The sequence below is a fragment of the Chaetodon auriga genome, chromosome 10 (genome assembly GCF_051107435.1).
Source record: "Chaetodon auriga isolate fChaAug3 chromosome 10, fChaAug3.hap1, whole genome shotgun sequence".
NCBI classification, from domain to species: domain Eukaryota; kingdom Metazoa; phylum Chordata; class Actinopteri; order Chaetodontiformes; family Chaetodontidae; genus Chaetodon; species Chaetodon auriga.
Window position 1 is genome coordinate 21,762,416 of NC_135083.1, and position 12,353 is coordinate 21,774,768.

General features: G+C 42.4%; 1 protein-coding gene across 1 annotated transcript in view; it reads left to right on the top strand.

Moving 5' to 3' along the window:
* LOC143326519 (vitamin D3 receptor A) overlaps positions 1-11,924 on the top strand; it is a 69,344-nt gene extending 57,420 nt beyond the window's left edge. Inside the window, exons 5-10 of the mRNA XM_076740097.1 lie at positions 12-196; positions 4,862-4,961; positions 5,841-6,018; positions 9,239-9,390; positions 10,014-10,130; positions 11,546-11,924. Of these exons, the coding sequence (XP_076596212.1) occupies positions 12-196; positions 4,862-4,961; positions 5,841-6,018; positions 9,239-9,390; positions 10,014-10,130; positions 11,546-11,799 (986 nt within the window). The 3' untranslated portion in view covers positions 11,800-11,924. The remainder of the gene's footprint in view (positions 1-11; positions 197-4,861; positions 4,962-5,840; positions 6,019-9,238; positions 9,391-10,013; positions 10,131-11,545) is intronic.
* The last annotated feature ends 429 nt before the right edge of the window (positions 11,925-12,353 follow it).

The window sequence follows — 12,353 nt, forward strand, 5'->3', positions numbered from 1 at the left end:
CTCTATTCCAGTCATCCTGACCGATGAAGAGGTTCAGAGGAAGAAGGACATGATATTGAAGAGAAAGGAGGAGGAGGCAGCGCGGGAGGCAATGAGGCCACGTCTGAATGAGGAGCAGGCCCGGATCATCTCCTCCCTGGTGGAAGCTCACCACAAGACCTATGATGCCTCCTATTCTGACTTCTCCCGCTTCAGGGTTAGTTCAGTACAAAGTTTCCTCCTAACCAAAACCACACGGGCAGCAATGCAGCCAAAATCACTTTGTTCTCCACCATGAATACGGGTGGGGCTGGTCATGATGTCATGCCACACAGGGGAGGGTTCCATTAACCACGGCATCCGGCACTAATACTGAATTTTCCAGTAAAGAGCAAATAGATACAGAAACACAAGCTGCATACAACACATGTGAATTGATACACTTTCAAGTGCCACCATAGAAACTGAATGTCCTTGGATGTTGAATACTAAGAACAAACAAAATGTAATAATAGGATATGGATAGCATCTGCTCTGGTTTACCACAACACTGCAGACCTTGGCATTCTTTCTTTTAGTTTGTACCCATGACTGTAATTGGCTGAAGTAGGCTACAATTATAGCTAAAACACCAGGAAAGGCTGCCACTTCTTATGCAAGTATTTAACTGTATTACATTTACTTCATACTGCGGCCAGGGAGAATTGAGATTGGCTGGAAGGTGTGGATCACCTTTCAGTAATCACACAGTGCAGCCACCCACCTATGACTTGGTTTATTTTTTCCTTCCACACATCCACCCATTTTCTTGAGCTTATCTGGGGTTGAGTTGCGGTGGCCTCAGGCTAAGCAGAGTATTTCAGACCTCCCTCTTGCCAGATCCATGGGGATCCCGAGGCATTCCCACGCCAGATGATACTTGGAGGGAATCCCTCCAAGAAGTTCGGGGTGCACCCCAGGGTCTCCTCCCAGTTGGACATGCCTGGAAAACCTCCAAAGGAAGGCCCTGGGACGCATCTTAATCATATACCTGAACCAAATTAGCTGGCTCTTTACACAAATGAGCAATGGCCCCTCTCTGAGCTGTATGCAGATGTCCGAGCTCCTCGCCCTATCGCAAAGGTTGAGCCCAGCCACCCCATGGTGGAAACGCATTTTGGACTCTTGTACCTGCGATCTCCTTTTAGTTACTACCCACAGCTCATGGCCATAAGTGAGTGTTTGAATGTAGAGTGGCTGGTAAATTGAAAGCTTTGCCTTTCAGCGCAGCTTCCTCTTCATTACAACAATTCAGTACAACACTTATGCTGATGCTGCACCAATCCACCTGTCCATCTCACTTTCCATTTTACTGTCCCTCGTGAAAAAGATCCCTAGATACTGAAACTCCTTTGCTTGGGCCAGTAAGTCACTCCCAACCCAGAGGGAACAAATCACTGTTTTCCAGCAGGGAACCATGACCTCAGATTTGGAGGTGCTGACTCTTCCTAGCCACTTCACACTCGGCTGCAAACCACCCCAAAGTATGCTTAAGGTCACCATCTGATGAAGCCAGCTATCACAGTCTGTCTCCTTGTCCCTCCTCTCCAGTCACCTCATTCATTCTGTTTCAGTTCTCCCCCAGCTCCTCCATTGCCTTTTTTCCTGCTGTCCACCAGATGTCCTCAGACTCTCCCTCCTTTTCTGCTCGCCCCACCCATCCACACACCTGTTTCCACTTCTCATCAGCCCTGCAGTTACCTGAGCTTCCCCACCTGCACCTCATTCCCTTATCAGCCTGACTACATATATCAGTTCCCTTCCTTTCCTGCCAGATTGTTAAGTTATGTTACCATGTGTTTCATGTCTTGCATCTCGGGCCTCTGTAGTTGTATTTTGTTTTCCTGTTATTCTGTTTATCTTAGACCTGCATGTGAAACCTGTTTCTGCCTGCATGACCTGCATGTTTGACATTTTACCCATGTTTGAACTTTGAATTCCTGCCTTTTCTTTATTGGATTTGTTTCCTGGTGTTGGACTTCCTTCTGCTTTTGACCTTTGCCAGCCTCTCTGACTCCATAAGCCTATGTAGCTCAGTTTATACAATTAGAATCAATGAATTGCACCAGATCTCCCTCAGTCATCTGCATTTAGGTCCTTCCTCTGTATTCCTGTTACTCTGTTTGTACATCAACCGTGATGATGACCGCAACAGAACCACATCTCCAAAAAACACACTTTTCACCCTAACTTCTTGACATGCTGTCCATGAATTTCACAAACAGCCTCAGAGACAAGGGGTTAGCTTGGCAGAATCCAGACAGTGACAGTGAGGCTTAGCTAAAGGTCTTAGAGCAGCATTATTTGTGTGAGGCATGCTACCTAACCCAAGGAAGAAACTTAAAGAACCTAAATGAATGAGTGAAGTTGATAGCCTGAGTGTGAGGGACAGCTTGGTGAGGTCACAGGTAAGCATGAGAGAGTGACACCCTGTCTACATAATGAGGCGTAGAGTGAACGGCATGTCAGCAGAACACCAGCTTCAGTGCTCAGTGTGTTTGCACAGGATGCATTCAGACACAGTGCTGAGTGTCGGGCACCCATGTTTTTGGCAGCGCTCAAAGCCCCACACAGGCACTTTAGCTGCATGTATAAAATGAAAGCAAATAGACTTGAAGCATAAAAATACCTTTTAGATTGCAGATTTTGCACAAGTAAATACATGTAGGCGTGACTGATATATGGCATTCTGTAAACAAGTGGCCTTGGTAGAAGCAGCATAATGTATGTAATATAATGACGGAAATAAGCATTCATTCACTCAAAAATTTTTTTTTTTCAATAAACGTGTTTCAAATGTAGCTATTAACATAAAATGAGACTAAACATTGATATGAACCCAAACCTAAGCAGCAGGACTTAATCCCAGGTTTAAGCAGGATTCCTGGGAGTAGACCCTTTCCTGATGCACAAGAAATACTACTAATACAGAGAAAATGGGAAAAACTTATATGAAATAAATAAGATATGTAGGCCTACAGTCTACCTTCTTAACAACCGTGTCTGTGCACTAGCAGAACACACTGAAGTAATAAACACGTTCAACAGTATGTAGTATATAAGAAAGAAAGCCATAATCTCCTGTTCAATCCATCCGAACCCTCACATACACACAGAGGGAGCAGAGAATCAGTCTCAGCTCAGGAGAAAGACTTTGAAAATACCAAATGACTTGCTTTAACAAGTTTGTTTATATTGTAAAAAAAAAAAACAAAAAACTTTCGTGCGGCTGTTCTCAGCAGACCAATCACAGGCAATGAACTTGACATTTCATATTCACCGCAGCTACAGTGAAGCTCAAGCTACATACACTACACAATACAACACACTAAAGTGGTTGGGAACCCAGAGGCGCATGCATGTTTCTCCTTTTTGCATTTGGTGTTTTGGTTGTAGCTGAAGTCATACCTGTCATAGTATGATAGTGTGCTTCTGTTCCAAGGACTTTATTCCACATAGCTTTTTCTATTGAGTGGAATGTTGTCATTTCTCATTTATTTTTTCAATTAGTAGTGATGTCGGGTCTCACTTTCATGGGAATAGCTGCATTGGAAATGTGTTTAACGTGTGTTGAATACTGATTCCCTCACTGTACATACTTATGTGATGTAACTGCTGCAGAAGGGTGCACTCACACCTACATTCTGGTTTCTTTGGTCAATACCATTGTATGAAATTAATTTCTGTTTTGTTTTTCTATGCTCGGCTCTGCTCTTTGGTCTGATTTATCTCCTCTTGTCTTCACATCAGTTAAGGTCACATGAGTCACATACACATGAAAGGTGGTAGTGACAGCCAGATTTATTAGAGTGGTGTATCAGCATATGTGTAGTACATATGTGTAGAATGGGACTGGATGATGGGTAATGGGATTCAGCACCACTCCTGTGATCTTGAGATAGCTGTAAAAAGTGTCTGCAACCACACTCATATTTACTGCAGACCAACAAGTCAGCTACTATCGCCTGTCTGTTTTCAATTTGCTTGACACCCGTAACACGAGTCACCAGAAATGTTTATCCGCCCAACTGTGGCATCGTATTTTCTTCCTCCTCGTCATGAACTCAATACTCGTAGGCGGCATTCTCTGTGTGGACCACAACAATTGAGTCGTCCAGAGTAAATGAGATCGAGGATACGGATTGGATGGAACATCTGAGAAATTCTCAGTAGTCTCAAATCAGTTCTCCATGTGTCTGTAATTTAGCACACACTGAGTAGGCAGCCATAACCACACTCCAGTTGCGTAGTAGTTACGCAATAACTCAGTTTTCCAGATATTGAGCTGTGGGTGTCATTTTGAACTGAGGGTGAACCTTGCAAGATTCAGTAATCCTATAAATAAAACCCACAAAATCTTCATCTCTGACCAGTCAAAACAAGACTAGATTAAAACCTATTGGTGATGCACCGTGTATTGTCCATTTACGAATAAATGTGGCCAATTTGTTACAGGGGTAGTGAGTAGTAGTATCTGTGTACATTTTAATTGTGATTAATTATTCCTTCTGTTAACCTCTCACCACCGCCACTGCTGTTCTTTGATTTGTTTTTATGGGCAGATGTCTCTCGTTTTTCTAGGAGTCACTCTGTATTGAGTGTTTTGTTATTTGGGTTGCTTTAACTGTGCGTTCTCCCTTGCACCTCTCAGCACATCGAGAGCTGTTTTCTCTCCTAGTCTGCCATATGCTGGATTTTACAGTGTGTGACCAGACGTTTAATTTGAAAGATACCTAGGAAATAACAGCCAGTACTAGGAAGTGATAGAGTTTATTGATTATTCAGTATAGTATAATATTACAGTGAGGATATTAATATTTGTGTTTTCTCTGTGTCTTCTCAGCCTCCAGTGCGTGAAGGCCCAGTAACACGCAGTGCCAGCAGAGCCGCTTCCCTTCACTCTCTGTCCGATGCCTCCTCTGACTCATTCAACCACTCACCTGGTGAGATGCACGTAGAGTCCTTCTGTCCCTCTTGGCTTTCATGCTTTAGCATTAGCTTTCAAATCGATTGATTTAAAAGCACAAACATAAGCAGTAACTCTATGACCACTGTCTGCCAAAGCTTTCACACTGTATTATAGTGTGCCTCTGCCAGCCTGTTCAACATCTGCTCTTATACTCAGCAAGGCTCCTCACTCCTCAATAGCCACTCATGTACACATACACATACCTGTTCAACTCCTGGCTTTAAATCTGTTGTGTAAAGACGACTGAAATAACCAACATTTCAGAATACGAAATGTTTCTCTCATTTCATGTTGTTTAATGTGTCGCTATCACAGCATATTTAGAAAAGGTCCCCGGTTGTCAAAACAAAGGCTGTTTAATTAGCTTTCATACAAAAATCAGCATTCTTCTACCAGGTTATGTATATTTGTACTCATGTGGTTTGTTTTAATGTAGATGCATTTCCCATTTTTCTTACAATTTTAGCTTAAAAACTACAGCTTCATTATACAAAAGTCGCCATGGTAGAAGCTACTGGGAACGCTAAAAAAGAAATCAACTAGTCATGTTGAGTTTTAAAGAGGGATTTTTTTTATTTGCCAGCTTGTTGTTCTTAATGTCTAATGAAGTAGAATCAAAACATTCTTAAACTGCAGTCTGTCCTCGTGACTCATGGCTGTGGTTTCCCCTCTGATGTTTTTATGTCCACTGTGAACCCACATGCTGTTTTACCTTGTTTAACCTCTTACTGGCTCTTTGCTTTTTCTGGGTATTCAAAATGCCTCACTTTAATGACTTCCTTACACTGCGCCTCCCTTCTCTTCGCTTTCCTCCCCTGCACACGCCTCGTCTCTTAATCCCTTCCTCAAACAGAGTCGGTGGACACCAAGATGAACTTCAGCAGCCTGTTGATGATGTACCAGGATGGCGCGAGCAGTCCAGACTCTAGTGAGGAGGAGACAAAGCTGTCCATGCTGCCCCACCTGGCTGACCTGGTCTCCTACAGCATCCAGAAGGTCATAGGCTTCGCCAAGATGATCCCAGGCTTCAGGTACAAACTACATGAGCTTGAGTTTAGATTTTCAGGTATCAGGATGGTGTAGCAGGATGCATTGCTGTCTGGCATGATGTTTTTGTTTATCCTTGGAATCAACAAGGTCAGAATTTAATATGTCACAGTGGAAACTCATGCTGGTCTCTTAAAACTACTATTGGTGGATATCGATTCAGAAAACGAATTTGACAGCAGCAATAAATCACTTGCCACGCTATGTATAGTCAGTTTTTTGGTGTTTGCATGGCTCTTAATGCATCTAAAATGAAAGATCTGATCTAATTTAAAGATGCTGAAGATGACTCTGTACCTGCAGGTCAACAGGAGCACCTTCATTGGCATTAGAATCCTCTGGTGCCATCAATCATATTCTCACCGTGTTGAAAATGAAACTTCATTATCTCTGCAGCTATCTGCTGTTTGACTAAGTTGTGGTAATGATTTGTTGACTGGTAAAATTCTGCTGCAACCAGCCAGCAGCACGTACAGGCACAAAGGCTAGCAGCCTGAACAAGCTCCCCACCCACATGCAGAGCACAATGATATGCTGCCCACATGTATGAGGGACATTACTGGGTAGGGTGAGATGCTATTATCACTCCCAAACAAACAAGCTCTTCCAAGAATCTGCTGGAACAGGCTGTAGCTTTATAAATACATGCTGAGCTAAGAGATACCCTAAGTTTATAAATGTATGCACATACAGAGACTACATAATAAAAGAATAGCAAAGACATATCTGCGGTATGGGTATACATAATGCATACGTGTGTGTTTGCATGTTTGGAAACAGAAGCGAGATGTTGATGTGCTTAATATTTCCATACATGTGTTCCTACCGCTGACCTTGTTGCAGTGCGTCATGGATATGTTATTCAAATGTGAGTCTCAGCTGGGTGTTGGGGGGATTTTCTAAGGGAATATAAAAGAAATGGAGAGCTCTTGTTTATCTAGAAAAAAAAATATGATCACATGCAGCTCAATGCATTGAGGTTAGAGATTAGAGATTGAGATTAGAGGTGTTCAAATATTTTCCTATTCTGGATCTCCAGATTAGCTGTAATCAGACCTCTGACCCTCAGAGTATCCCTTGGGCCCTATTTTAAGATGCTCTTTGTGTTCAGCTGAATGTGTGTGTTCCACTTTCCTCTCACTGTTCATAAATCTAAGGGTATTTTGTCATTCAACAGGCTTGAATTGAGTTGGAAATTCAGATCTTAGTACCATCAGATTTTCCTCTGAGAAGACTGTCAAAAACGTCCCTATCTGTTTTCTAAGTCAGTCTCAGTTCTTAGTGTTTGATAGACTCAGATTTAAGAGTTTGAAATTGATTTTGCTGGTTTCTCTCTGATTCATATACAGTGACAGTGCAGTGATTCAAACTATATTCAGCTTGTCTCTGGAGTAACTCCACATATGCAAATTTTGTACATTTGCAGTTTTTTAAAAAGAAACCTAAGGAAAAAATACTCACCGAGACAATATTTATTTAACACAAATTAATGAGTTGACGAGAAAATCTCAGAAAAAACTAGATGATGGCTTAAATTAAGAAAAAAAAAACCTTAAGGGCAAATTGTGAAGCAATGAGTTAATTTTCATTAAAAATAATAGTGATGGTGAGGATTTTGCTCTTCCTAAAGTCAGCATGTAGATATTTACTTACTAAATTTCCCCGATATGGGATCAGTAAAGTCTTATCTTTACATACTGCAGTTCTGTGTATATACAGTGACTATTAAATGCAATATAGAGTGTGCTGGAGTGTATGAAGTATTGAGGAGGGCGGTTGCTGAAGACACACCATGGTTGTATGTGTACCATGCTTGTGTGTGTGCGCTTTGTGCCTTGTTACTACAGTAACCATGTCATTCATTCATTGTGTATGCTGTGCTTTTCAGTCACGCACACATATCCATGCACTTCTGTCCTTGCGGTGACTCTCATTGATATTATTAATTCCTGAGCCCCTTACCTTAACCTTAACAGTCACGACTAAATACCAAACCTAATCCTTAAAACCAAGTCCTAACCTTGAAACAGTTGTGAGGACCATCCAAAATATCCTCACTTTCCAAGTAAAAGTAAGTATTCATTTTCATTCCACTTCATTTGTACCACTTTAACTCTGGAGTGTTGTGGAGTGTTTCGCAGTCCATGTGACCCACAGAGTCCACGTGTGTCAAAGCTTAGACTGATTTCAAAACTTACCAGAAACCACAGTTGTTTCTGGCATTTTTCTGTCTTTCTGCCCTCCTCGCTCTCCGCTCTGTACAGTCAGTACAGTAAGTCGGGCTCAGGGTGGAAATGTTTTGAGTGAAAAATGGATGTTACAGATGTTTCAGATGTATCAGCTTCATGTTCAAGCTGAATGCAGCTCGAGGTTTTCTGCCACAGCTTCCTGTATTGAGCCAAGTTTTCATGGTCTGAGCACTGTTCACTTTACTTTAGTGACACTTCGACACAGAAAATACACCAGAAGCGTTATTCTCTAGCAGTTTAATCATCATGAAGCTTGCAGACCTGATTACCTTTTTTTTCCTTTTGTATTTAGAAAGTATTTTTCTGTTGTCTGCTACTTTTATCGATTGTCCAGGTTGCTAGTTGCTAATTTGCTATAGCTAGACCAATAATCTCATTGGCTGATAATGGTATTGATATTTGCAGAGTGGAAACAATCTGTTAACAATATATCAACCAATAGTCACTTTTTAACATGAAGAAATGTTTTTGATAAGGATCCCTTCAATCATCATTATTATTATTATTATTATTATTATTATTATGTGTTTTTTAAGATCACCAAGATATGTATAGAGTGAAACATGTGTATGTCAGTGCTCACTGGTGGAGAGACAGTGAGATGATGACACTGCTGCAAAAATACCTCATATATATCTTTGCCATGTCTGTACTTCAGTGTCTTTCACTGTCTATTTCTTATGTTGTAAGCTTATATAGAGTGGTTTATTGGTCTGGCTGTGAAATGTGCCATGACTTTGCAATGAAAACAAAATGAATCTTTTTTTTTTTTTTTTTTTTGAGATAATACAATACAAAGAAGGTGAAGCTTAAGTAAAGCCACCTTCCATGGCTCTGTCCCAGCAGGTTAAATCCTATCTGTGAACATGCTGTAATTCAACACAAGGTGTGTCTGACTGGAAACATTAAGACAGTATGTTACTGTATTGTAACTGCATCTGGCTGTGTGTTCCAGAGAGCTGACAGCAGAAGACCAGATTGCTCTGTTGAAGTCGAGTGCCATTGAGATCATCATGTTGCGTTCAAACCAGTCCTTCAGTCTGGAGGACATGTCCTGGAGCTGCGGAGGACCCGACTTCAAATACTGCATCAATGATGTCACAAAGGGTTGGTTGCGTCTCGTCTGTCATAGTGTCATAGTGAAATGAATGAACTGCAGATTCAGTACATGAAGGCAAAAGCAGCTTGTTTGGACTCTGATACACATGATTGCACGCACAGAGCATGTCAGAGTCCTTGCCTATTGATCACACATCCTCTTCGATACACACACTCCTCTCTTCCTCGTGTACCCAATGGTCTGGAAGTTTGCATGAAGGCCACAACATTGATGAAATATGTGCGAGTGAAGTCTTCAGAGTTGGAGCAGATGACACAGCTGTGACCCCCCCCCCCCAGCTTATATAACGGAGTCTTACAAGGATCACCCACACGCTGCTTTTCTACGCACACTTGCACATAACTATGAGGTTTTGACTTCAGGTATTTTCATGGATGCAATAAAGGGGCCACAAACACACACTCAGTTTTTTCAGCCACTAACGCAATGCACGAAGCAATACTTTCTGTCCGCAATGTCCACACATGGAGAGTAATGATTCTAATTTGAAGCCCACTGCTGCATAAAGTGTTTGCATTCATAAGTCAGTACAAAAGCACGATGTGTTTCCCTCGTGCAAGAAGATGTCACCGACTCTGCAGCACTGATATGCTTGTGCTGTTCTCCGTAGCGGGTCACACTCTGGAGCTGCTGGAGCCGCTGGTGAAGTTCCAGGTTGGCCTGAAGAAACTCAACCTGCACGAGGAGGAACATGTGCTGCTCATGGCCATCTGCCTGCTCTCCCCAGGTACTGCCTCTGTTTGTGTGTTCGTGGTGTAGGTATATTTCCTGCTGGGCCATTTTTTTTAAGAACAAGATTGTTAGCAGATTGACTAACAACACCATGTCAGGAAAGTAGAAACGGTTCAGCACAGGATTTGTGTTGCTCACTGACCGCAATTCACCCATGCATTAGTGTGCTTTGGTTGCTGCCAGTAACACATGGAAAAAAAAGCTTTTCCTGGAAAACAACACGTTCTGTTCAACAGATTAAAGTATAAACTCAAAACACATCATCAGCTTTCAGTGACAAGTTGAAAACAGAGAATGAACGTAATAACTGAACGAGGTCATCGAGCAGCAAGGCGACTTCAGCAGGTGATGCAGACTCATTCAATATCGCAAACATTTCAAAGGTTGTTTGTTTACCACTCTAACACTCTTGTGAGTCAGTGAGACAAATGTGACATTCAGATTTCAGTTTGTAGCCTTCTCCCTCAAGCCTCATGAAGGTTATTTCACTGCTGTTTGAGTACCAAACCGTTAAAATGAAATGAAGCCAGACTCTGAGGAAAAACACTGCCTTTAACCCTTTGAACCAACGTCTTACAGCCTCTGTCTTCCTGAAGCTCCCTACAACTGGCTACCACGATCATGTTGAGACAAGTCCTTAAGTATAGAATATAATGAATTGATTGTTCTCCGTACATCCATAGTTTCAGTGCTAACTGGAACTGGAACTGGAAGAAGCCAGTGTAGCATGACAGTCCATGTTGCAGATTTGCTAAAATATGAAGAAATACAGGCAAAAAATCTTAAAGGACCATTGTGTAAGATTAAGTGGCATCTAGCAGTGAGACTGCAGATTGAAACCAACTGAATATCCTTCACACCCTTCCCACAGTGGCTGGAAAACTTTGTCCCTTTGTCCGTGTGGAATGCTTTCATTTGAGTCAAAAAGGATGAGCAAATTATTGAATTCTGTTTTACTTATGTTTTACACAGCTTCTAAAATTAGTCGAAATCCGGTTAGTAATGTCTGAACATATAGGTTCAGAAAGTTAAGGCAGAGTAAAACACCTAAAATTAGGAACATGCTGTGAGCATGATAACGACCAAATAACAAAGTTGAAAGTAGTTGCAATGTATTTATTTTTTGTTTATTTTTTGAAATGTAGAAGTTGAAATACTGTCAACTGTAGCCGTTCCATATGATACAAACGCACATGCTGTGTGATCAGTAAACAGACCACGAGCCACTATTGTTTTTCTTTTTTTTAGACTGATATTCTCTCTCTCTCTCCATTCAACCACCTCCCCACCTGTTTCCTCCCTGTGCCCCTCCCTGACTCATGCTTCTCCACCTCCTTTTCTCTGCGACCTTCTTCCTAATGGGCACTCGCACTCTTCCTGCACTGCACCCTCTCTGTTCCCTGATGGCAGATCGCCCCGGTGTCCAAGACCACAGCCGGATCGAGCAGCTCCAGGACCATCTTTCAGAGACACTGCAGGCCTACATCCGGGTCAACCACCCCGGTGGACGCCTCCTCTACGCCAAGATGATCCAGAAGCTCGCTGACCTGCGCAGCCTGAACGAGGAGCACTCCAAGCAGTACCGCTCGCTCTCTTTCCAGCCTGAGCACAGCATGCAACTCACCCCGCTGGTGCTGGAGGTGTTTGGCAGCGAGGTGTCATAGCAGTGAAAGGAGGACACGCTCGCACACCCGTACATACTCCTCACACTTAGGATGATTAACCAACCCTTACCACCTTTTCCCCAAGAAAACCCCAGCCCTGACATACCTGGACACGTGGGAGAAAGATGGATAATCACATAGGTAGATGGCAACCTTCACCTCTTCATCATCTGTCCATCCTCCTACTCCTCCTTCTCCTCCAAACCTCAAGCAGCAAGACTCAGATGCCTGGACCTCTGGATTTATGGATTTAAGACACCTGAATATGCTGTGGTCTTCTGCAGCACCTGGAGAGTCAGATTACACCATGACCTCTGGATTCTCAAACACAGTACCGCATTAAATGTCGTCGCAGACACCTGGAACATCCTTGATCCAAAAATCGCCTTTTCTCATCACCACCTTTCCCCCGGACATCACTGCTAGATGCCTGCCATTTTTTTTATGATGGAGACAGCTTAATGGATGTGACACTCACATCCCTTTTTACCATCATCATCATAACATTGTCCATGTACACGTCATCGCGATGACAGACAGGAATAGATGCACAG